The sequence below is a fragment of the Pagrus pagrus genome (genome assembly GCF_965226575.1).
Source record: "Pagrus pagrus genome assembly, chromosome: 12".
Lineage (NCBI taxonomy): Eukaryota > Metazoa > Chordata > Actinopteri > Spariformes > Sparidae > Pagrus > Pagrus pagrus.
Window position 1 is genome coordinate 8,204,923 of NC_140196.1, and position 27,237 is coordinate 8,232,159.

Here is a 27,237-nt window from a genome sequence, read left to right on the forward strand (position 1 = left end):
CGTTTGATGAACACTTTACTTGCTCAAAGTTGCACACAGCACTGCAGAAAATTCGACTTTCATATATCTGAAGCCGAGCGAGATAGGAATGTGACAATGTGACAAACTGCTGCAAAAATTAAATTGGCTTGACTTAAGTAAGTTAACAGGGCAAAGTAGGAGTCGGAACTGAATATTGTATTTCAAATATCTCGGCTTTCCTTTCCATCACGTTGATTGCTACTAAATGCTCCATGAGAGTACATGCGAGGAGGGCACGTAGCGGAAGTGTAACCTGGGGATGTGGCTCTGTCATCTCAGACAGCTCGTCTCAAAACCATACCGGAACAGATGAGGTTCAGAATCTTGGGAATTTTGACGTACATTCTCCGGTTATATCACTGTTGTTGTACTTTGACATAATGTATTACATGCAAAGTAGCCATATGTTGTGAGATTCTGATTAAAGGACTATGCGATCAATCACACTGTGACAAAAATCAATCTTCTTGCAGTGTTGCTATCCGTCTCTCGAAGGTTATTAGCAAATGGGTGAGCATGCTGGGCTACTCTGCTGGATAGAATTGGTGTTCGTGCTATTTTCTCCACTCTTTATATTGGTTACAGTTCTTAGGAAGCAACGATATAAACTGCCATTACATTACAAAAGCTGGCTAAATTTGTTTAGAAACGGTTGGGAGCCTAAAAAGAAGCCACATTTAAGTAACATTATGTGGAAATTGGCATTTGTGCGATATCCCAATAGTTTGTCAGATGTAATGTAGGTGCTGACTACAAACAAAACTCATTACACCATAAAAATGTCATGTGTTCAAAACTTGTATGTTCAAGTGTATGTAACGCTGTGATCCTACCCTCTCACTGAAGTTACATACTGTACCATCAACATGAATTTGACGCTGTTATTTTAAGGTAAAAAAAAAGTCACATAATGTTGCTTTACGTGTATTTGTCATGCAGGACAGGAAAAAGGAAGACGTGGTTACCTGCTGCACACGATGGAGATAGCAACGAGGGAAACAATGAAGACCACTCCCGCTGCCGCTGACCCCGCAATCAGAGGAAGCTGCTCCCTGAGCTCAGACTTGAAGTCATCTGGAGGAAGACAGACGGACAGATATTATGAATGGCTTAGGTGGAGCTTAAGGAGCGTGGGTGTTGTTTTATTTGGAGGTGTGCACGTGAGCGTGTGTTGGGGAGGTAAAGGCAGAGATAGAGACTTGTGTGTACTGATGGATAAAGAAAACATATAGATCCCTCTCTCTGTCGAGCGGCGCTGAATGAAATCCGGCGAGCTTTCGCGAGACTGACTGACAGGTTGGGTTTGATAAACCGGGAGAGAGACAGAGAGAAGCGTAAAACTGATGGCGAGCGAGAGCGGGAGCGAGAGCGACCTCTCCTTCTCTCTGATGCACCTGTCAGAAACGAGCGGACTAGAAAATGCACCTTGGAATGTTGTTTCTCAGGTGTTGAAAAGGAAGCCATCCGCTGCCAATCACACATTCAGCCCAAACGTGTTTTATGTACGTGTCGGCGGCAGGCTGGTGGTAGTTCAGAAGACGGCTTAAAATGCCTGCCTAAAAAAAAAAAAACGCTACGCAGCAGAATCCGCGGTTATCTTTTTGTGCGCCTGTCTCCCCGCGACTTTGGCGCCAGCAAACACTGTAGTTAAAGCAATGCACGATTTAGCATGCTGCAGGCAAATCAGCAGCTTCTAAATCCAATCCCCCGTGTAGAATGGGCCTATTGGATTAAAGTGATAAAGGGAGAACTAATGCATCTTTCGGAGCAGTGCGAGAGCCGGGATATATGAGGAAACTCGATGTGACAGGAATTGCTCACTCTTTTAACTTAGCACATTTATCAAGTACGTTTCAAGCAAACAGTGTGAATGATGTTCCAGCTACTAAAGCTTCCAGGCAGTCTTTCCTGTTCTCTTTTGATGCATATTAGGCTTGAGAGGGTCCAGATAAATCTCCCCTTCACCCATATGAGAACGTGATTTTTTCCCAGACAGCCAGAAACCACACTGCTACCTGTTCCAGTAGTAAATAGGCTTCTATTACAATCAGTTAGTTCTCAGGGCTTCGCCTGATTAGAGACCTGGAGGACTGTGGCATCTGTTACCTTACCAATGGGCCAGTCACCTCTTTTTTTGCCATGTGTGTTTGTGCGCAGAGGTGGCGAAGGGACACCTTGTGGAGGTGTACGAAAATGTGCTGACAGGAAGACAAAAGGTTTTTAAGAACAGACACGGAGGGGGAACAGTGGTCGGGCGGCGAGGTGGTGTCTTGACAGGGGGAACGGAGACCTGTGGAGAGGCAGGAGGTGGAGCCGTGGGTGTGATTGTCAGCAGTTCTCCGGCGTCTGCTGCTAATTGCCTTGACGAATGTCGTGCGGTGGCAGCGAGCCAACAGATGAACGGCGTTGGTGTGAGCGCGTGCGTGCTTGAGGGAAGGAACACTTGCGACCGCGAGGGAGAGCGAAGGTGCCTGGAACAGGTAAATAGCCGCGATGATCACCTTCATCATCATTATTATCCTTCCCATCTTCCCCTCCCTCAAGATCATCACCGTCTCTTTCATCGTTATCGCCCTCATTAACACGGTACAATGTGGAAATGTCACTCCCGTCTATGACACATTATGAACTACGGCCACACGTGCGCTGTAGTCCAGTGAAGCAAAATGAGGCGGCACTTTGGCAAATCTTGTGAATGTAACACAAATCCAGTCAAATGTTTAATCCATCCAGAGTGAATCATGCTGTGTTAATTTTAGCATCGATTTCACTGCCTGCCAAGGCTATGAAAAAGTACTACACGAGGACGTGATACGCAACGCCGCCGCCGCCAGCCCCGCACACACACCTCCTTGCACTTACACTAATAAACATAGTTCCACAACCTTGCCAGAGTAGCAGGTGTTGCATCTCCTCTTCAGCCCCCTTCCCTCTCCCAACGATCCAGCCTCCCTCCCCATGGCAAAAAATTAATCTCATCAACTACTAATCACAGCTATGCATTCTGGGATGGCTCTCCAGCAACAGAAGGGCCGGGTGAAAAACCAATTAGCTAAGCATTTTGGATCAAGCACAGTTAGTTGCACAACAAAAGACGCTCATATTCAAAGCACCCGCACACACACACACACACACACACACACACACACACACGCACGCACGCACACACACTCAAACCTGACCGTGAAGGAAATTAATTTAACTGTAGGAATACAAGTGCAATCAAACATTACGGTTCCCCTCTATCTCACCTACTAATAATAATGCAAAAACAAATGCAGAGAGCAACAAGAGTGTTAGAAAGACTGAGTGTGTATGTGTGTGTGTGTGTGTGTGTGTGTGCACTGGTTTTCATATCTTTGTGGGGACAAAAATCTGTATACACAGTCACGTCATGGGGACCAGCTGCGGTATGGGGACAAAAAATCAGGTCCCCATGAGGGAAACAGTTAAAAAGCAATACAGGAGCTGCTCCACATGTGCCTATGAAGTTTTTAGCATTGGCCCATTACACATGTTTTTGATCATTGTGTGTGTGTGTAAATGGTGCTCAGTAGCTCCCCAAATGGTTTTAGCTGCTATTGCACTCACTGCTCCTCACACACATACCTTTCATATATGGTTATGCCCCACCCACATCCGGGTCCCCAAAAAGAAGGATTTTCATAACAAAAGAGTGTAACAGGTAGTAATCCACATTGACGGAAGAACAATCAGAAGATGCCACCAAGAGATGGCAAAGAGGACAACAAAGGAAGATGGAGCAAAAGTTAAACACAAGGTAAGCTAATTTGTATGAATAAACAATGAATAAAACCAATGCTCAACCACAGATATTTGTTTATCAGCTCTAGTTAACAAGATAGCTAATTAGCTCTAATTGCTAAGTATTGTGCTTAGTGTAGCCTTGTATTTTGCTGAGTTTTCACAATATAGTTGCATGTAACTCTGTATGAGGGGGTTTATGCAAAGTAAAGGACCATAAAATTGTGTTAATTAGCTGTGGTTATTAAGCAGGATAGCTAGTTAGCTCAAATTGCTCACATGGGCTGATTGCAGCCTCATGTTTTTCACAATATAGTTGCATGTAGTTCAGTTTGAGGGAGTGCTTAACTAGTGCTCAACCACAGATATTTTTTTATTAGCTCTAGTTAATAAGACATGCAGGTGTTTGTTAAACAGGTAACAGGCTGCAAAGAGAAAACACTGCTGCTCTGGCAGTGATAACTGTGTGTCTTTATTAGTATTAGCACAGTGCACATGTATGCAGTGATAACTGTGTATCTTTATTAGTATTAGCACAGTGCACATGTATGCAGTGATAACTGTGTGTCTTTATTAGTATTAGCACAGTGCACATGTATGCAGTGATAACTGCACGTTTCCCATATTCGCACTTAGCTTAAGAAGATCTTTCACTAAGAAGGGAATGTAAGATCGAGCTTAACAGTCTTCTTAGCGACCCAACGCTCACAGATTCAACCGCGTCATGCAAATGAATATTATATTAAGCAAGGAGATATTAAAACAGTGCGCACCATATCTATTTTGATCTATTTTATACTTCAGATTTATATTGTTTAGCATTACTTGGTGACAGAAAATAACACATTTTATTCTGCAGGGAAACCTGTGTCCTTAGTGCACATATGACAAATTCTGAAATTCAACCAGCTTTTTATTTCCTGTCCAGCATGACTGGCCATTTGCAGAGTTTGATATCCAGCTGATCATTTGAATCACGTGTGATGGAGCAGAGAAACATCTAATCCATGCAGGGCATGGATACAGTGATATTTCTAATAGTGTTAAAGACTAAGAATTCTGACTGAATATAATGCAAACTCTTTTTTTCTCTCTTAAGTCTGAAATGCCACGAAGGATCAGCCCCCTTCAGGATGCCATTTGTCATGTTATTTCAAGGACCGACAAAACAGACAAATTGGAAGCGAAGTACATCAATGCAGTGAAAGGTAAGGTGTTGTCTGATGTGATTTGCTGGGTAATACTTACATGATACACAATATACTGTGCATAAAACATGCACAATTATTACCAGATGAGCATGAAATGCAAAACCTGAGGCTACATTAGATACTAGTAGGGCTGCAATGATTAGTCAACATTATTGACATCAACAACAATTTGTTGACACATAATGTCATGCTTGACGTGTTATTTAAAGACCTAAAATCAAAGAGCAAGCAATGCAATTAAAACTGCAGGAGTTCATTTGTTGTAGCAATACACTACAGGAAGTAAGGGGTGCAGTATCGCTTCCATTGTCTACCATGACTGCATTCTGCACCGCAAACATGGGCAGAAAGGAGAGAAATTTTCTATGGGAGAGAGAGTATGAGAGCAATTTTCAGACAACAAGCCAAATTAGTCAGTGAAGTGTAGCATGTAAAGCAGACTTGGCTCTCTAAAGCAGCACTGCAGCAATGTAGAGTGTATGTGTTTACTGCTCAGTTAGTTGGCATCGGGTGTGTTTTTGTGGAGTAGAGTATTAACTATATTGGTTAAGCTAAGATAGTTACAGTAGATCTAATACTAATGTTCACTGTCTATGTGGTACCCATGGACTCTTGGCCTTTCCCAGCTGAAAAAGTTGAATATAATTAAAGTGCAAGGAAGACTGCAGAGACGGAACGTCAGCATTAATCAACTTTAACCAGCTGTGTTTGTATAGAACACTTTAGATGGTGAGCCTCATATGAAATAACAGTTAAGGTGTAACATCAATGCAAAGGTGATGAAATGATTGAAATGGGGAAAATACATTAGATAAGGTTTGAACTAGAATGATATAAAACACAACATACAAAACATTATTGTAATAATAATGATAATTGGAAACAGATGAGGGGTGTGACAGAAATAATGTAATCATTAAAAAATGATCTGCTCAACCCCAGATTGAAGCTTCTAAGTCAGATACAATATATCAAGGTCATTTTTCATAATTGTCATCTTTATTCTGCAAGTTGTGTTTTACACATTACCATGGACCTAATGGCAGAATGGATGGCTTTACCTGTTTTGTTGAAACTATTGTTGCTTTCTTCTACAGGACGTGGTGTATTTGCAAAGGGTACAATCAGCAGAGGACAATTTGTTGCTGAGTATAGGGGGGACATGATAAATGATGCAGAATATCAGAGCAGAAGAGGAGTTTACCACCCATCATGTGCTGCGTTTATGTTTGCATTCAAGTGGAGAGGGAAAACATGGTGGTAAGACTTAATTTCTCCACCTATTCTACACCACACTAGACCATATTAGAATATTGTGAATGGAACTCTGATCTGGTGTTTTTCTTTTTGTCATGTTCCCATCTATTTTTAAGCATTGATGCCTCAAGAGATGATGGGTCATTGGGGCGGCTAGTGAATGATGAACACAGGAGGCCAAATTGTAAGATGAAAAGGACTGATGTGAATGGAAAGCCACACCTCTGTTTGTTTGCCTTGGATGATATTCAAGAAGGAGAAGAAATTACCTATGATTATGGAGACGGGGACTGCCCATGGAGAACACAAGTATGTTATACAGTACACATTATACAGAATGGCTGTGTGTAACAGAATCAAAGTAACTTTTGAAAGAATCCTATTGGTATAATATTATGAATCTAATTTATCACTACATTTTTTTCATTATTGCATATTATTGAAAAAAATGCTATGACGTTTGATGTTTTGAGTATGTTGGTATGCATCTCATTCAATTGATTTTTGTCTAAAACTTGAACCTTGAGCAAGTGTTAATTCATTTTCTAAAATGCTGTGAAGGTTAGTGCAGATTAACCAATGGTTTATCGTTATCTCTCATTCTAAAATATTCATGTTCAATGTGTTTATAGATGACCAGCATTAATTTCTCTCACTTCTTTAAGTAGCTTTAATGAGCCACAGTTTTGATGATACTGTAGTGTGAAAAAACACTTTAACATAACCCATGAAGAATGTTAATGTTGGCTATGTATTTCAGGCAATTTTCATGTATCAATGAGATTATACTCTTATTTAATCATTACTCTGGATGTGGATTAATCTGGACTCTCACGATGTCCCCACATCACACCTTCACCCTTTCTTGTCTGGGTAATAACTGTGTTTGGAAAATCAGACTACTGGTAGTCTGGTCCCCATGAGGAACTGAAACGTCCCCATAAAGCCTGTTTGATTTTACGATGTGTGAAAACAGAGGTTGGCAAGATAGAGAGGAATGTTTACTATGAGGTTGTTGTCTCTTGACGTTTTGTGCATGCTGACATGCATCTCCTCTAGGAGATTCTGTCTGCATAATTGTTCACTCTTTTTGTATTCTATAAAGTTTACTTGAGTTTGACTATTGGTTTCTTATATCATATCCTGACATGTTGTTTTACTAAGATGACCAGCACTGCAGCTGATGATGTGGCTTCACATGACTCTAGTCCATCCCTGTCTGTGAATCCGATGGATGATGCTGCTGGTCCAAGCAACACTCAACAGGTATTTACATATCCATCACTTTTTAATGTTATTTTTCTCTTTATATCTGAGCATTTATGATGATGGACATTAATTTTCATGATAATGTATTGTGCATAAACATGGCAGGCAATTTCACATAATGCATTCAAAATGTTAGTGTTAGCAGAGTATTTCAGGCAGATTTAATTTATCACAGGGATTATTCTCTTGTTTAGTTATCACTCTATTCTGGACACTCACGATGTCCCCACACCACACTTTCACTAAGTGTCTGAGTAAAAAGTGTGTGTAAAATGTTTTAACATGGTCCCCATAAGGAACTGAAATATTGTGTATAGAAATGTCCCCACAAAGCCTGTTTGATTCAAGACGTGTGAAAGCAGCCAGAGCTTGGCTGGGTAGGAAGGAATGTGTACCATGATATTTGATGTTTTCTCTCAGAAATCAGTGTCATGCATTTCATTCGAGAGAGATTCTGTGCGGACAATTGTTCACTTGTTTTTCCCTATTGTGTTGTACAGAGCTTACATCAGATTCACCATTGGTGTCTTGATCGATCATATTCTGAAACTGTATCATTGTTCAATGTGTTTATAGATGACCAGCATTACAGCCAAACATGTGGCTTTAGGTGACTCTCATCCCTCTTCCCCATCTCTGAGTCAGATGGATGATGCTAGGCGTACAAACTACACTCTCCAAGAGGTATATGTACATTTTACTCACTTCTCTTTACAATTCTACAGTTCATTTAGCAGACGCTTTTATCCAAAGCAACGTACAGTACAATTAAAAGCATTGACGAGGCTCTTTATCACGTTTTTGAAGTTCTCTCACTTTTTTAAGTAGCTTTAATGAGGAAGGACCACAGTTTTGATGATAGTGTAGTGTGAAAAAACACTTTAACATAAACCATGAAGAATGTTAATGTTGGCTATGTATTTCAGGCAAATTTCATGTATCAATGAGATTATACTCTTATTTAATCATTACTCTTAATCTGGACTCTCACGATGTCCCCACATCACACCTTCACCCTTTCTTGTCTGGGTAATAACTGTGTTTGGAAAATCAGACTACTGGTAGTCTGGTCCCCATAAGGAACTGAAACATTGTGTAAAGAAATGTCCCCATAAAGCCTGTTTGATTTTACGATGTGTGAAAACAGAGGTTGGCAAGATAGAGAGGAATGTTTACTATGAGGTTGTTGTCTCTTGACGTTTTGTGCATGCTGACATGCATCTCCTCTAGGAGATTCTGTCTGCATAATTGTTCACTCTTTTTGTATTCTATAAAGTTTACTTGAGTTTGACTATTGGTTTCTTATATCATATCCTGACATGTTGTTTTACTAAGATGACCAGCACTGCAGCTGATGATGTGGCTTCACATGACTCTAGTCCATCCCTGTCTGTGAATCCGATGGATGATGCTGCTGGTCCAAGCAACACTCAACAGGTATTTACATATCCATCACTTTTTAATGTTATTTTTCTCTTTATATCTGAGCATTTATGATGATGGACATTAATTTTCATGATAATGTATTGTGCATAAACATGGCAGGCAATTTCACATAATGCATTCAAAATGTTAGTGTTAGCAGAGTATTTCAGGCAGATTTAATTTATCACAGGGATTATTCTCTTGTTTAGTTATCACTCTATTCTGGACACTCACGATGTCCCCACACCACACTTTCACTAAGTGTCTGAGTAAAAAGTGTGTGTAAAATGTTTTAACATGGTCCCCATAAGGAACTGAAATATTGTGTATAGAAATGTCCCCACAAAGCCTGTTTGATTCAAGACGTGTGAAAGCAGCCAGAGCTTGGCTGGGTAGGAAGGAATGTGTACCATGATATTTGATGTTTTCTCTCAGAAATCAGTGTCATGCATTTCATTCGAGAGAGATTCTGTGCGGACAATTGTTCACTTGTTTTTCCCTATTGTGTTGTACAGAGCTTACATCAGATTCACCATTGGTGTCTTGATCGATCATATTCTGAAACTGTATCATTGTTCAATGTGTTTATAGATGACCAGCATTACAGCCAAACATGTGGCTTTAGGTGACTCTCATCCCTCTTCCCCATCTCTGAGTCAGATGGATGATGCTAGGCGTACAAACTACACTCTCCAAGAGGTATATGTACATTTTACTCACTTCTCTTTACAATTCTACAGTTCATTTAGCAGACGCTTTTATCCAAAGCAACGTACAGTACAATTAAAAGCATTGACGAGGCTCTTTATCACGTTTTTGAAGTTCTCTCACTTTTTTAAGTAGCTTTAATGAGGAAGGACCACAGTTTTGATGATAGTGTAGTGTGAAAAAACACTTTAACATAAACCATGAAGAATGTTAATGTTGGCTATGTATTTCAGGCAAATTTCATGTATCAATGAGATTATACTCTTATTTAATCATTACTCTTAATCTGGACTCTCACGATGTCCCCACATCACACCTTCACCCTTTCTTGTCTGGGTAATAACTGTGTTTGGAAAATCAGACTACTGGTAGTCTGGTCCCCATAAGGAACTGAAACATTGTGTAAAGAAATGTCCCCATAAAGCCTGTTTGATTTTACGATGTGTGAAAACAGAGGTTGGCAAGATAGAGAGGAATGTTTACTATGAGGTTGTTGTCTCTTGACGTTTTGTGCATGCTGACATGCATCTCCTCTAGGAGATTCTGTCTGCATAATTGTTCACTCTTTTTGTATTCTATAAAGTTTACTTGAGTTTGACTATTGGTTTCTTATATCATATCCTGACATGTTGTTTTACTAAGATGACCAGCACTGCAGCTGATGATGTGGCTTCACATGACTCTAGTCCATCCCTGTCTGTGAATCCGATGGATGATGCTGCTGGTCCAAGCAACACTCAACAGGTATTTACATATCCATCACTTTTTAATGTTATTTTTCTCTTTATATCTGAGCATTTATGATGATGGACATTAATTTTCATGATAATGTATTGTGTATAAACATGGCAGGCAATTTCACATAATGCATTCAAAATGTTAGTGTTAGCAGAGTATTTCAGGCAGATTTAATTTATCACAGGGATTATTCTCTTGTTTAGTTATCACTCTATTCTGGACACTCACGATGTCCCCACACCACACTTTCACTAAGTGTCTGAGTAAAAAGTGTGTGTAAAATGTTTTAACATGGTCCCCATAAGGAACTGAAATATTGTGTATAGAAATGTCCCCACAAAGCCTGTTTGATTCAAGACGTGTGAAAGCAGCCAGAGCTTGGCTGGGTAGGAAGGAATGTGTACCATGATATTTGATGTTTTCTCTCAGAAATCAGTGTCATGCATTTCATTCGAGAGAGATTCTGTGCGGACAATTGTTCACTTGTTTTTCCCTATTGTGTTGTACAGAGCTTACATCAGATTCACCATTGGTGTCTTGATCGATCATATTCTGAAACTGTATCATTGTTCAATGTGTTTATAGATGACCAGCATTACAGCCAAACATGTGGCTTTAGGTGACTCTCATCCCTCTTCCCCATCTCTGAGTCAGATGGATGATGCTAGGCGTACAAACTACACTCTCCAAGAGGTATATGTACATTTTACTCACTTCTCTTTACAATTCTACAGTTCATTTAGCAGACGCTTTTATCCAAAGCAACGTACAGTACAATTAAAAGCATTGAAGAGGCTCTTTATCACGTTTTTGAAGTTCTCTCACTTTTTTAAGTAGCTTTAATGAGGAAGGACCACAGTTTTGATGATAGTGTAGTGTGAAAAAACACTTTAACATAAACCATGAAGAATGTTAATGTTGGCTATGTATTTCAGGCAAATTTCATGTATCAATGAGATTATACTCTTATTTAATCATTACTCTTAATCTGGACTCTCACGATGTCCCCACATCACACCTTCACCCTTTCTTGTCTGGGTAATAACTGTGTTTGGAAAATCAGACTACTGGTAGTCTGGTCCCCATAAGGAACTGAAACATTGTGTAAAGAAATGTCCCCATAAAGCCTGTTTGATTTTACGATGTGTGAAAACAGAGGTTGGCAAGATAGAGAGGAATGTTTACTATGAGGTTGTTGTCTCTTGACGTTTTGTGCATGCTGACATGCATCTCCTCTAGGAGATTCTGTCTGCATAATTGTTCACTCTTTTTGTATTCTATAAAGTTTACTTGAGTTTGACTATTGGTTTCTTATATCATATCCTGACATGTTGTTTTACTAAGATGACCAGCACTGCAGCTGATGATGTGGCTTCACATGACTCTAGTCCATCCCTGTCTGTGAATCCGATGGATGATGCTGCTGGTCCAAGCAACACTCAACAGGTATTTACATATCCATCACTTTTTAATGTTATTTTTCTCTTTATATCTGAGCATTTATGATGATGGACATTAATTTTCATGATAATGTATTGTGCATAAACATGGCAGGCAATTTCACATAATGCATTCAAAATGTTAGTGTTAGCAGAGTATTTCAGGCAGATTTAATTTATCACAGGGATTATTCTCTTGTTTAGTTATCACTCTATTCTGGACACTCACGATGTCCCCACACCACACTTTCACTAAGTGTCTGAGTAAAAAGTGTGTGTAAAATGTTTTAACATGGTCCCCATAAGGAACTGAAATATTGTGTATAGAAATGTCCCCACAAAGCCTGTTTGATTCAAGACGTGTGAAAGCAGCCAGAGCTTGGCTGGGTAGGAAGGAATGTGTACCATGATATTTGATGTTTTCTCTCAGAAATCAGTGTCATGCATTTCATTCGAGAGAGATTCTGTGCGGACAATTGTTCACTTGTTTTTCCCTATTGTGTTGTACAGAGCTTACATCAGATTCACCATTGGTGTCTTGATCGATCATATTCTGAAACTGTATCATTGTTCAATGTGTTTATAGATGACCAGCATTACAGCCAAACATGTGGCTTTAGGTGACTCTCATCCCTCTTCCCCATCTCTGAGTCAGATGGATGATGCTAGGCGTACAAACTACACTCTCCAAGAGGTATATGTACATTTTACTCACTTCTCTTTACAATTCTACAGTTCATTTAGCAGACGCTTTTATCCAAAGCAACGTACAGTACAATTAAAAGCATTGACGAGGCTCTTTATCACGTTTTTGAAGTTCTCTCACTTTTTTAAGTAGCTTTAATGAGGAAGGACCACAGTTTTGATGATAGTGTAGTGTGAAAAAACACTTTAACATAAACCATGAAGAATGTTAATGTTGGCTATGTATTTCAGGCAAATTTCATGTATCAATGAGATTATACTCTTATTTAATCATTACTCTTAATCTGGACTCTCACGATGTCCCCACATCACACCTTCACCCTTTCTTGTCTGGGTAATAACTGTGTTTGGAAAATCAGACTACTGGTAGTCTGGTCCCCATAAGGAACTGAAACATTGTGTAAAGAAATGTCCCCATAAAGCCTGTTTGATTTTACGATGTGTGAAAACAGAGGTTGGCAAGATAGAGAGGAATGTTTACTATGAGGTTGTTGTCTCTTGACGTTTTGTGCATGCTGACATGCATCTCCTCTAGGAGATTCTGTCTGCATAATTGTTCACTCTTTTTGTATTCTATAAAGTTTACTTGAGTTTGACTATTGGTTTCTTATATCATATCCTGACATGTTGTTTTACTAAGATGACCAGCACTGCAGCTGATGATGTGGCTTCACATGACTCTAGTCCATCCCTGTCTGTGAATCCGATGGATGATGCTGCTGGTCCAAGCAACACTCAACAGGTATTTACATATCCATCACTTTTTTATGTTATTTTTCTCTTTATATCTGAGCATTTATGATGATGGACATTAATTTTCATGATAATGTATTGTGTATAAACATGGCAGGCAATTTCACATAATGCATTCAAAATGTTAGTGTTAGCAGAGTATTTCAGGCAGATTTAATTTATCACAGGGATTATTCTCTTGTTTAGTTATCACTCTATTCTGGACACTCACGATGTCCCCACACCACACTTTCACTAAGTGTCTGAGTAAAAAGTGTGTGTAAAATGTTGGTCCCCCATAAGGAATTGAAATATTGTGTATAGAAATGTCCCCACAAAGCCTGTTTGATTCAAGACGTGTGAAAGCAGCCAGAGGGCTGGGGAGGGGATTTCTAACTCCATTTACATTACATTTTAAACATTCTTTAATGGTAAATATTCACATATATATTTTCACTTTTTATTTGCAGGCTATGACAGTGCCCCAGGACACATTTGACGTTTTCGTACCAAGACTGAGACGGACTAGAAGTGTCATTGTAAGTTTATCCATCATGTGGGGAAAAACAAAAAAGATTAAAAAGGAGTTGTTTTTTTACTTACTGCTAATGTATTTGGACCCTCAATCATATATTATTGAATGGACTATGTCACCAAATGAATACACTAAATATTTTTTTTCCTAAAAACACTATCAAAATTTCAATTTAAGCAATTGTTACGAGCAAAAGGACCTAATTCCCATACTTTTTCAAAAGGAAAAAAAAAATCATTGATTGTCAGCTTACCATTAAAGGAAATCCATGATGAAAAAGCATACAAAAGAAGCCACTAATGCACTCTAAATCTAAACAAAAACACTTTGACTGTCAGTCTTTTTTGTGATAGTGTGTGGATTGCCAATTGGTGTGTCATTTAAGGTGTGAGGTTTCATCTTGTAGTCATAGCTCAGATGATCACATGACATAAATACATGTTAACCCATATATGTTTTAGACAACTCACACCTTAATTGACACACCTGTTAGCAATCCACAGACTATACAAGAGGAAGGCTGGCTCACAGTTGAAATGTGTTTGCTCTGCCTCCCTGGCACAAGCTGAGTCATTAAGATATATTTTTTGCAATGACATTTGCTAATGAGCACTTTAATTGTTGACAAGTTTTTTCACTTTGATCTATCCAGCACTTTTTTTCTTCATGAAAAAAAAATGGATTTTAGATTTTTATTTTCAATTTCATTGTAATTACCCAATTGTAACAGTATTTGAATATATTTCAGATGAAGGACACAGTTTTTGAAGATTCAGATGAACTTTATTATACTACCCCAGAGAGTGGAGAAGATTTCATCCCCGATACCACCTCCAAAAGTGATACTGACAGTGAAGCTAGCCTCAACCTCAAACCAACCTCAACAAGAAAACATCAATATTTTGATGATAAACCTGTCATGTGGTCCCCTATCTGTGACTCTACAACACCAGACAACATGGAATTTGACAAGCAGAGTCATACATCTAAAGTCAGAGCAGAAGAGGAATCCTGTTCCAGTGAAGCAGATGAAGAACCCTGTTCCAGTGAAGCAGATGAAGAACCCTGTTCCAATGGAGCAGATGAAGAACCTTCTTCAAGTCAAAGCATAGGCACCGTAGTTGTTGGTCCATGCAAAAGAAAGGATGGGAAAAGAGTGTATGATAAGAGACATTATTGCTTGTATTGTTCTAAGCCTTATGCTAAAATGGCAAGGCATTTAGAAAGTGCACATGATGGTAAATCTGATGTTGCTCGGGCTCTAAGCTTTACAAAGGGCTCGAAGGAAAGAAAAAGACAGTTGGATTATATTCGGAACAAAGGAAACTATGCTCACAATGCTTCTGTCATGCAGTCAGGAAAGGGAGAACTAGTGCCATTTAAACGTCCTCCTAAAGAGGCACAGGGAAATGACTTTATGCACTGTGCACACTGTCAAGGACTTTACACACGCAAAGTCCTGTGGCGACACATGCGTAATTGTCGACTCAAACCTGGATCAGTCGCCCCCAAGCCAGGAAAGAACCGTGTTCAGTCCATGTGTACATACACAGGGCCTGTGCCGACAAACACAAGTGAACAGTTGTGGGGAGTAATTACTTCTATGAATCCTGACCCGATCGCACACATAATAAAAAATGACCAAGTCATTATTGATTTCGGGCAACACTTGTTAAATAAAAAAGGGATGTCGGCAAAGAATAAAATGCAAGTGCGAGAGAAGATGCGAGAATTGGGAAGGTTGATTCACAGTGCCAGGAGAGTGACTTCCTTGAAAAATATGGAAGATCTCATTAATCCCAAAAAGTACATGGAGACTATTAAAGCTGTCAAGCTTACATGTGGGTATGAGAGTGAATCAAACAGGTTCTTGATTCCATCTCTAGCAAACAAACTTGGGAACTCCTTAGTTAAAATAAGCAAACTCTTAAAAGCTAAGGGTTTAATCTCAAATGATGAAAAGCTTGTTAAGAATGCCAGCAACTTTGAACTGGTCCATCAGGAAAAGTGGCATGAGTTGATCTCAGCTACAGCATTGAGGAACATTAGGGAAGCAAAGTGGAATATGCCCAGTGTCATGCCCTTCACCAAAGATGTCCAAAAAATGCACGCATATCTCACACAAGAGCAAGATAAATGGTCCAAATTCCTCTCTGAAAGTCCCTCTACAAAAGTCTGGAAGGAGCTGACAAAGGTGTGTCTCGTCCAGCTCATCCTCTTTAACCGCCGCAGGGAGGGAGAGGTGGCAAGCATGCCCCTCTCTGCATTTCTTTCAAGAGACACTTCTGATCCACACGATGATCTGGACTGGGCCCTCTCCGAAGTGGAGAAAAAACTCTGCAGACACTTCACTAGGATTGTTGTCAGAGGAAAGCGTGGTCGCCCAGTCCCAATTCTTCTCACTCCTAAAATGCTGAATGCCATAGAACTCCTTGTGTCACAGAGAGAAGCTTGCGGGGTTCTGAAAGACAACGACCACATGTTTGCACGACCAGGGGCCATGACGCACTTCCGAGGGTCAGACTGCTTCCGTGCCTTTGCAAAGCAATGTGGTGCTGATTGTCCCAGGGCCCTGACATCGACCAAACTGCGAAAGCATGCAGCAACCTTGTCAACAGTGTTAAACATGACAAACACAGAGATGGACCAGTTGGCCAATTTTCTCGGCCATGACATTAGAGTCCACAGAGAGTTTTACCGGCTGCCTGAGAAGACCTTGCAGCTTGCTAAGGTCAGCAAACTCCTGATGGCTCTCGAGCAGGGAAGAGTGGCTGAGTTTCATGGGAAAACTTTGGATGAAGTAGAGATAGACCCAGATGGTATGTTGTTTTTTCTGTATTTGCCATCGGTTCCTTTTTGTTTGATTAAAAGGGTAAACTGCACTTTATATGACTTCTACAGAAAAACTTCTCGACAGTGACGAAGATGACGAGAACATGCACGAGGGAAGCCCTCCACCTACTGATGATGGTATGTACTGTGTTGTCAGAAGGTTACATACTTTTCTTCTATTTTAATAAACTCGCTATGTGGCTTTTGTTGAAGTCCCAGTGTGTAAAAGTACATAAATGAGTTTCAACACTGTGAATTTAGCTGGTAAATATCTGTTTTTGTTTGCTTTTTTCCACATACAGTAATGGGTGGGGGGTTGTTGTTAGTGCAGTGTGTTTTCTTCAAATGGGCTATCAATAAAATGGCATGTGGACATGATGTAAAAGAAACCCACATAACTGCACTGCAATGTGTTCTGAAATCAAACATACTGTAATTCCTGTTTTTTTCTTGTCAAGTAGAGATCTAATGATATTGAAATGTCATGTCACCATTATTGTGACCAAAATGATCACATGATCAGTATAATTGATACATTGTCACAGTGTGCTCAAAATGTTCATGAGGTACTTATACACACACTGATATGATTTTGCCAATCCTGTACTTCTGTTGGCTTAAACATTTAAACGATAACATTCATGATGAAATGTCATTCAAAGATATGAAATATTAAGTGCATTGTGATGATGATACCTCTGTCAGTTTTAGGGGAAAAAAAATCAAGACCAAATTGCAACAATTACATTTACTAAACAGCTGAAGACTTTTATGTTTCTCTATTACATAGGGTTGGGTTATATAGGTTAAATACACATTTTACAATTGTTTACTGTCAAGATGCTATGAGACTCTGAAAAGGTTACTTTCCATATGACCACCAACAGAAGAGACACTTCCCCCTCCTGAGAGGAATGAAACGCCACTAGTACCACAAGAGGGACGCACACCTCCTTCATCAGATGATGAGATACCATCAAGAGTCAGAGCTAAGAAGCCTTCCTCCAAAGGTTAGTAGTTTTTAAAATGCACTTCGTGTTTGAATTTGGACTAAAATCATTAACTATTCTGATGATATAAACATTAGGAATAATTGGCTCCAATACCAACCACTTGTCCCTTGTTCAAAAGGCTTGAGCAGTTTAACAGTTAAATGCATAGCATTATTTTGTAGTGAAATGCATTTTGTAGAAGCTATTCAACTACATGTAGCTTTAATATCAATTGAAATAAAAAGCTGAATTGGCTAAAATCATTACTCTTGCCGTGCTCATATGGTGGTAGCAATAAATACAGTGAAATAATAGGGTTGGGCAGAGACACCCAGCTCACGAGATGAGACATTATTTGGGTGACTGGGTTTGATTGGGTTCACGAGATCGAGACAAGATTTTAACATTACTTTTAATAAAACTTTAATAGAATAGAATAATCACTTTATTTATCCCCGAAAGGTAATTTATGTAGTCTGTAGCTCATCTACCCTTTGCGTAATAAGTGTAGTCTGATGGCTGTTGGTAGGAAAGATCTTCTGTATCTCTCTGTCCTGCAACGGATAGAGAGGAGTCGTCCACCACTGCTGCCTCTTTGATCCATCAAGGTGTTATGGAGTGGATGATCCGTGTTGTTCAGGATGGCCTCTACCATCCTCATTGTGTCTCTCCACCACTTCCCCCAGAGAGTCCATCTTTACTCCGATGACAGAGCCAGCCTTCTTAACAAGCTTATCCAGCTTCTTTGCCTGTTTTATTCCAAGACTTCCTCCCCAGCAGACTGCAGCATAAAATAACACACCTGCCACCACAGACTGATAAAACATCTGCAGCATCTTATTACAGATGTTAAAAGATCTGAGCTTTCTTAGGAAAAAGAGGCGGCTCTGCCCCTTTTTGTAGAGTGCATCTGTGTTAACAGCCCAGTCCAACTTGTCATCCAGGTGTACACCTAGATATTTATAGGTTGTCACCACCTCGATGTCCAATCCACCAGTGTTCACAGGCTGAAGAGAGGGCTTGGACCTACGTAAATCTATGATCATTTCCTTTGTCTTTGAGGTGTTCAGTATGAGGCAGTTTTTGTGACTTGTCACTGAAGACTTTTGTCAAATCCCTATATTCAGATTCCTGTCCATTCCTAATACATGCTACAACAGCAGTGTCATCTGAGTATTTCTGGATGTGGCAGGACCCAGAGTTGTATTTAAAGTCTGCTGTATACAATGTGAACAGGAATGGAGCCAGGACAGTCCCCTGTGGAGCCCCCGTGCTACTCATTAATGTCCCAGAAAAACAGTTCCCCAACTTGACTAACTGTGGCCTTTCTGTCAGGTAATCTGTGATCCAGGAGACAAAGGAAGGACCCACACCCATCTCTATCAGCTTGTTTTTGAGTATGTTGGGTTGGATGGTATCAAATGCACTTGAAAAATCAAAAAACATGATTCTTACATAAGTGCCAGATTCCTCCAAATGAGAGAGGGCACTGTGGAGCATGTAGAGGACTGCATCATTCACTCCAATGTGGTCTTTGTATGCAAACTGCAGGGAATCTAGATTGTCTCTGACCTCAAGCCTCAGTAGGCGTAGAATCAGCTGCTCCAGGGTTTTCATGATGTGTGAAGTCAGGGCCACCGGTCTGTAGTCATTTAGAGCAGCTGGACATTTTCTCTTTGGTACCGGCACTATGCAGGATGTTTTCCACAGAGCCGGCACCCGCCCCAGCTGTAGACTCAGGTTGAAGATCTTGGGGCTGTCCCATTATGCACACTTGATCACACTTCGACACTTGGGCACTTGACGTGCGCATCCACGTGCTTAGTGTCAGTGCGCAAGTGTGTCCCATTCCTCCATCAACCAAAAGTGCAGTATGCTTGATTAACACTTTATGCACACTTACGGTAAGACCGCACCTGAGCGGTATTAGCCCAAGTATAAATCCCACAATGCATCACTAGCTTGTGATGTTTGACGTCATCGGGAGTTGGAGAAATGAGTGGCGTTGTCAAGTATGTCCCAATTGCTTTTAAACATCCCCACGTGCTTGGCCACTTGATCCGTACTTAAACGCTATCTGCAAATGTACGTTCAGTGTGGCAGGACGTCACCAAAGTGTGTGCGTAACCAAGCGCACTCAGCCAAGCGTTGACAAATGGGACAGCCGCCTTGTGTAGCGGTTGACACAGTTGGGCAGCACAGTCTTTAATCAGCCTTGGACATGTAGTGTTATGTAAATGATTCGCTGTCACTCGGTGATCATCTTTCGTTCCTTTAATTAACTTACGCTATGTACGAACATAACACTCGGATGAATGAACACTGTCTTTCGCGGGCTGGACTCGCTAGTGTGTTACCCTTCAAAAGGTCCGGTCTTGAACAACCACTATAGTTCCATATGCTCTGCGTTAATCCATACAACACAGGACACACACCATCTGGACCAGCTGCCTTCCCATAGCAAAGTCTCCCGAGCTCCAACCTCACCCCTGTCTCTGTGACAGACAAGGGTGGAGGAACAGGTGTTAGAAGGGGAGTAGCTGCAGCAGTGGAGATGTACCCAAGTGGAGAAAGAGGAGAAGGAGGAGGTCGAGCATGAGGAGAAGAGGGAGCCATGGTGGAAATGCCGACATGTTGAAGGAAGGGGAAGTGGAGTTGGATAAGGAGTGGAGTGGAATGTGACCTTGATGTTTGTCACACTCTGACCACGAGTGAGAGTAGTGTGCCGGATGGTCAACTAGAAAGACGGTTGCTGAGTTTGAGGTGTGAAAAATAAAACTCCAAAACAAGGTCCATCTGATGAAAAATAATGATGTGATTTATTAACAGTCTAGAAAAAAACATAAGCAAACAAAAACATATTTACAAAGCGCGACACCATTCGGTCTACTAATATTACTAGTGGCAGGGGAAACTGCCACAGTGTTAAACCTGTTGAAGAACTGATTAAGTTCATCAGCTCTTCCAACATCACCCACTACTGGCTGTCTTGTCTTTTTGTTGTAGCCAGAGATGGTATTGATTCCTTTCCACACCTCACGGATGTTGTTGTGTTGTAAATTCCTCTCAATCTTTCTTTTGTAGTCCAACTTAGCCATTTTCAGTCTCTTCTTCAGCTCATGTTGTACCTGTTTGAGCTGCTCTTTGTCACCGTTTCTAAAAGCTTCCTTTTTTTGGTTGAGGATTGCCTTTATGTCACTTGTGATCCAGGGTTTATTTTTGGGGAAACAGCGTATAGTCTTTGTAGGTATGACTGTGTCTCTACAGAAGTTGATGTACTCTGTAAATTAATAATGAAATGTAAGACTGTAAAAATCACTTTATTTGACTGGAACACAGAAATGCATTTAGAAATGTATTATAACTGTGCATGAGCTTTGAACTTTTTAACACTTTCCACAAATTGATATGAAAAATAGAAATAAAAAATAAAAATGATAAAGCTTCAGTTCTCTTTGAGTGTAAACACAATTTTTTTTAAATAATTTTCCATAGGAGCACACCTGGAAGAAACTGAGAGGGATGACATGCCCCTACTATCACAAAAGAGACGCAAACCACCATCATCAGATGATGAGATGCCATCAGGAGTCGGTGCTAAGAGGTCCTCCTCCAAAGGTAAACTCAAAAATCATGCTGCTTTTTAGAGAATGTATTGTCACTGTACAAATTAAAATATAGATTATAATCAAAGTATTGTGGGCACACTTGTCTGTAATTTTGCATTGAAATGTAATTATCTCATTTTATTTTCTGCTTCTCTTTTGAGATGCAACTGTTGCTGCCCCAAGCTTACCTTGTAAAAAAAAAAAAAAAAAAAATCTCACAAAAATGTTGGAAAAAATTGTTACGTAGCAAAAAAGTAAAATTATGAGAAAAGTAAGTCTCTATATTACATACAATTTTTTTTTAATGGTTAAAATTGTAACTTTTACACATTCTTTGGTTTCCTAATCAGAAATGAAAAAAACACAAGTCAGAATCGTGCAGGCTTATTATCATGCCTGAAATGTGATTTCATAAAAGACAGAGAAAAGTTTTCAGCTTTAATGTAAATCTAATAGTGGCAATATTGTATCTTAATTTGTTCCTGAAGGTAACAGAGGTATTACCAACATAATTCTAATAATTCTATTAATTAATTAGTTAATTTTTTCTCAACTTTATATGCCATTTATTTATTTCAATGTTTATGCCAATTGATCATGTGCCCTGGCTACTTGGCCAAAGGGATGTCCCTTTGGCTGACTGGCAAGCGTGCATGACTCTTACCCGGGAGGTGTGGGTTCAATCCCCGCCCGGGCCCTCTTCACCTTGCCACATTATATTTTAATGATACTGTGATAATACTGATAACTGTTTGTCACAATAATAGTGATGTGGCCTTTTCATATTCTTAATTTTCAACACAATATGTATCTTATTGGAAAAAAGAAATAATTCAAAACATCTGCTACTTTTCCCTTGTGATTATGTCAGTCCAAATGACAGTACGCAGATTGATGTTTGACTGACAATGTAAGTAAATATTTTCATTTTGATTGAGGAACCTAATCCATTACTGAAAGGGTTAAGACCTTTAGATTGGAAATCAAGCACATACTCTCCTTAACTGTTTCAATCACAAAACTCCTTTTTTTCTCACCACTTCAAGGCAAAGCCACACAGAGGAAGAAAAGGCCCTGGCAGGAGACAGAAGTGCAGGCGGTGGAAAGGCATATGAAGAAGTTCATCACATCTTGCATTGTACCAGGAAAAATGGACTGCGAGAAGTGTTTAAGGGCTGAACCAGAAGCCCTTAAGAACCGGGACTGGCAGACCCTGAAATTTTATGTTTATAACCGCATTTCAGCCTTCAAAAAGAAATGTAACTAGCTTTTAAGTTACCAACTCCCTGGTAAGGCATTTTTTTCCCCATTACACACATTTCAATTTGAACATTGTCCTCTAAAAAGATGTCAACATTTTATGTTTGATTTTTTGTTTTAAATATACATATTGGGAATCCCTTTCATTGTTTACTGTTCATCACGGATCCCCATTAGTCATCACTGTGGGAAGACTATTCTTCCTGCAGTCCTATGTTAAAACGTAAGAGGAGGGTTTTTTTTGTTTGTATGCCATTTGAACTAATTTGAGTCAATTTGTTCAGTTGCACTCAATAAAAATTGTTGTCATACAATTTATGTGAGTGTGCAATATCTATGTGTTGACTTGATTTACCAAAAAAAAAAAAAAATTAGTTTCATCTATCAATATTCACATTCATTTGACGGTTTGATTTATACAGATGCTTGCCATTTGTCATTAGTAATATGTGGGACCCATAAGTACAGTTGTTTATGAAACATGGGCACCCCCCATCTGCAGTTATTATTTATTTTAATTATTATTATTATTCACCATTATTGTTATTTCATATTTCACCATTATTTTATTCACAGTAGTTGGTCTGAATGTTGATGAATGTAACCGTAAGAGTGTGTGTGTTAATGTGAGGCAGAGAATAGAGATTAGTGCAGGCACTGTGGGCAGCCAGGGGTCCAGGTAGGGGTCCTCAGGGTCAGGAAGGTGCGTACGTGCTATAGTAAACAGAGCGCCGCAGTGAGCGACCACGTAACTTACCGTGTCTGTATTCCTGTGTTATCAGATATTAAAGAAAGACACAAAACTCATGCACGCCTGGAAGTGTACTCTGTCCAAGTGTGCCACAAATACACTTGGTGCAAGGTCCCCATTAATCACATGTAATTAGTGGGGACCTTGTGTGAGTTATGTAAATTAATTTACATACATACAAATGAGGTCCTCGTGAACCATGTTAAATTGATTTTTCCCAAGTCCCCAGTTGGCATGGTCCAACTACTACTTCACCAATTCTGATATTTGAAGTTGTGTATAACCTAACAAAGCCATAGTTGTTATACTTGATTTTTTTCATGGCTGTATAACATTTAGAAAGGGTGGTCCCCACATGTGATGAATAAAAAGTCGGTCCCCATAGACCACAGAAACCAGTATGTGTGTGTGTGTGTGTGTGTGTGTGAGAGAGCGAGAGACAAAGTGAGACAGAGAAGGATAGAGAGAGACAGAGAGAGAGCTGTTTCTCCTGGCTCGGCGATCCTTACCATCTGTGAGGGTTTGGAAGCACATCTTGCTGCTGTATTTGCCAAAGCCTGCCACAGTCCGCGCCCGCACCTGTACCACGTAGACTGTACCCGGCCTCAGGCCCTCCACGCGAGCTGTGTTAGTTTGGCTTCGCAGGATGGTGGAGTTAATCTCAGCGTGGTCCTGAAAGGAGCAGGGAACACAGAGGGCAGGTTAGAGATGACTTACAGAGAAGATGTCAGTGGAAAAGTGTTAAACCCCACAGTTAAAGAGAAAAAGTCTGGCAGTGCAAGATCAAGTTGTAGAACTTTGACAGAAAGACAAAAAACAGGCTTTTTAAAGATTGTATATTCAGGAAACAATACATGGAAAGTGGTCCGAATTAGGTGGAAATCAGTTTAGGGTGTATATTGTATTTGTTTTGAACCAGAGATACAGGAAATGTAGTTTGCTTTTGATAAAAAAACATTGATAGAAGACAGATGAAAACAGTAGATAGTAGGGAAGAGTGGATAAATGGAAGAGACAGAACAGAACATTTTATCTCGCAATATTAAAAAATGTGAGGAAAAATTCCAGGATGTGATTTTTTTATCTGCATGTGCACCGATGGACGTCGGTGAAAACACAACCTCCTTGGCGGAGGAAAATGGAGGCAAATACTTTATTTGATCAAGAAGTTGAGTCCTGAGCACTGAGTGAAAAAATACAATAGAATATAATACAGAGAATTATGATAATGGTAATGACATACACTCGTTTGCCACCCAGCCTTGCAGGTAAAGGACGGTAGATGGCACACCGATCAATGGTAAACAGGCTTCAACAAAACAATAGGCCTGATCAATGAAGAATGTTTGAGCATTTCTGATTTAAAAGTAAATACTTAAGTATAAATATTTTACTGTAATTTAAAACTTTTATCTATTTATTGTGAATGACATCGTGCGGCCCACCCGCAGTGCCTTCCACGGCCCACCAATGGGCTGCGGCCCACACTTTGGGAATTGCTGATATCGACAACAGCCTGACATTATAAATAAATACCCTTGGCATGGGTATAAAAAAAGAATAAAAATACAACCATGTTATGTAAAACAGTGAATATCTGAAGGCTCTCTCCAAGAAAACACTTTGCTGCAGGCACATGCAGTGAAAGTCACTCCTCAGACCGGGTGTTTAATGCGTTTAATGTCTCCGGAACCTTTTAAAGTAGTCCTTGAGTGGATAAAAGTGCTGATCTGGCTTGCAGAGAGGGACGATCGGCCCGCCTTCTGATACAAGGCACGGCGATGGCTGCCATATGTCATGATAAATGGCGGGAGGTAATAATATGTAAAACCTTCGGTCAGTTTAAGCATCAGAGACGTAACGCTGCAGCACACAAAGACACACACTCAAACAGCCGCACAACCTCTCCCATCCACGCAGTAAGGCATATTCACAATGTGGTAATTAAAGGCAATCATTTCTCGCAAATTACAAAGAGCAATAGCTACTTCTGAACCGTAATAGAATAGCATTGCATATTTGTCTCCTCAGATGTGCTTTATGAGGCAGTTTAATTACTGCAAGAAGTTTGAACATTACATCCTCTTGTTGTCTGCGGCGCGTTGCTTTTTAAATATGACGGCGGTTCCACCTGCGGAAAGCATTTTATATTTTTCATTAACGGGAAAGCTATAAGAATTATTTGACATTCTATTTCCGACACTCAGTTTATATCTCTTCAGATCCTCTCCAAAGATTCATTCTCACCACTGTTTGCATGGACGTACATTATGAATAAATGCATTTGTCCATGACTGCATGGATGCATAAATATAGCCATCCATTATGTAAATGCATTGTCCTGACCAGGGGACCTGCCCTCCAGATCCTGTATCTCTCTCTCTCTTTTTCACTCCAGGCTCAAGAGAGCAGCCTGCTGCAGTGTAGTTTGGGGCGTTGCTGGAGGTATCTGCTATGGGGGATCAGTAATTACTTAGGCCTGTCACCTTCCCATAACCCAGAGTGAATATGACAGCCAGAAAATAAGACTGCACCTACACTACACCCACCACTGCAGGCTGCTGATAGCTAGATGCAGACGTACTGTAGAGAGGGAGGGGGGGCAGTTGAAAGTGAAATTTCACTGTGTCAGTAAAACAGTGTAAATACACAGGCATACTGTTTCTTTAACCTTGGCAAACACACTGTTGTTTAATGCTGGACTGCATCTCATATGACATGTATGACTGCTCCGAGAAAATATGGATAGAAAAATCTTGACAACAACAGCGTTGAGTGGAAAAAAGTAGATACGCAAGGAGGAAGCAGGGGAGGGAGGGGGGGGATGAGGAGGAAGACGATGGCAGGAAGCGATAAGAAACTCGCAGCAGAAGCAACCCACATCGAAATCATTATCCAATCTGATTGGTGTAATTGAATCATTCCGGTTGCTCCGTCATTGAGCAGACGAGGTAAACACAGCTATGAAATCTGCCTTCACCCACCAAACCAACCGCCCCCCCCCTCACATAATGATGTGTGCAATCACATTAGCTCTTATTGGACACTCTGGGCTTGATGAAGACAAATGTTTGGGCCTGGGATGGGAGAGCGTTGCACCAACAGGCTTTCATTTTATCTCGGAGAGGCAGGAGATGTTTATAAATGGAACCGCGGATGTAACTGGTTTAGAGAGTTTAATCGTTTCTCAGACCTTTTGTCAGTTAGATCAAGAAATATGTCGTCCCTCCAACGTGCTGCATACAGAAAAGGAAAAAGTTCTGAAACTTTAAAATTGTAGCTGGTGCATCTGAAAGACTCCCACGAGAGACTGGGACCATATTTATCCATTCATCGGGTATAAGACACGGTCGAGTGCACATGGACCACTCGGGGTCAGAAATCGCTGACTTCTGGTTCCAGTCATCCTGCATTTCTCAGGGCCACAGCCCCCCATCTGTTAAGTTTGAGTGGCGGACAGGTGAGCAGACAGATGGCGAACCGCCAATGGGGGAGCATCCCTTGAGGGAGCACCAGCTAGGAATGGCCCTTTCACGCTGCCAGTCAAATGGGGATTATATGCAACGCACACGGACACACACGCATTCACGCGCACATCTGCCACTTAAAAATGAGCTGGCATTTGGCACTCCAGCAGGTTAGTGGATAGCCAATAAAAGGCCATGCCAGGAGGGACTTCCAGCCACGAGAGGTCCTCTCCTGCTGCCAGTCAAATGGGGATTAGGAGGACCACACCCTAACGCGCTAAATAAAGACAGAGTTGCAGGTGGGAAGGCAGATGGCGGAGCAGCCAATCAAATAGCATTGCCAGGGGTGACAGGCAGGAAGCGCTGCAGGGGGGTTTGGTCTCTGCAGCATTCGATAAAATCACTGCGACAAAGAATGGTCTTCGTCATTCACATTGTTTATCGGATACTGCCTCAAGATGCTCACCATGTGCTCACTGACACTCAGGCCTTTTACATTTACCCCAGGAGGGAGCGTTAAAG

General features: G+C 40.5%; 2 protein-coding genes across 3 annotated transcripts in view; one reads left to right on the forward strand and one right to left on the reverse strand.

The window, feature by feature from the left end:
• The window catches only part of ephb1 (EPH receptor B1), a 189,341-nt gene that overhangs the window by 34,889 nt on the left and 127,215 nt on the right, over positions 1–27,237 (reverse strand). For both annotated transcript variants that reach the window (XM_084369678.1, XM_084369677.1), the window contains exons 7-8: positions 23,758–23,920; positions 987–1,095 (exon numbers count right to left, since the gene is read on the reverse strand). In XM_084369678.1, the coding sequence (XP_084225804.1) occupies positions 987–1,095; positions 23,758–23,920 (272 nt within the window). The remainder of the gene's footprint in view (positions 1–986; positions 1,096–23,757; positions 23,921–27,237) is intronic.
• Positions 2,515–22,887, forward strand: LOC311266008 (uncharacterized protein; the record flags this gene model as incomplete). The annotated part of the gene is made up of 20 exons (XM_084368196.1): positions 2,515–2,607; positions 4,886–4,994; positions 6,095–6,257; positions 6,371–6,563; positions 7,419–7,520; positions 8,100–8,207; positions 8,859–8,960; positions 9,540–9,647; positions 10,299–10,400; positions 10,980–11,087; positions 11,739–11,840; positions 12,420–12,527; positions 13,179–13,280; positions 13,741–13,809; positions 14,554–14,922; positions 16,015–16,624; positions 16,707–16,775; positions 17,525–17,647; positions 21,125–21,247; positions 22,284–22,887. 20 exons carry the CDS (start codon positions 2,515–2,517, stop codon positions 22,502–22,504), a joined length of 3,084 nt encoding a protein of 1,027 aa, XP_084224322.1. The 3' UTR covers positions 22,505–22,887.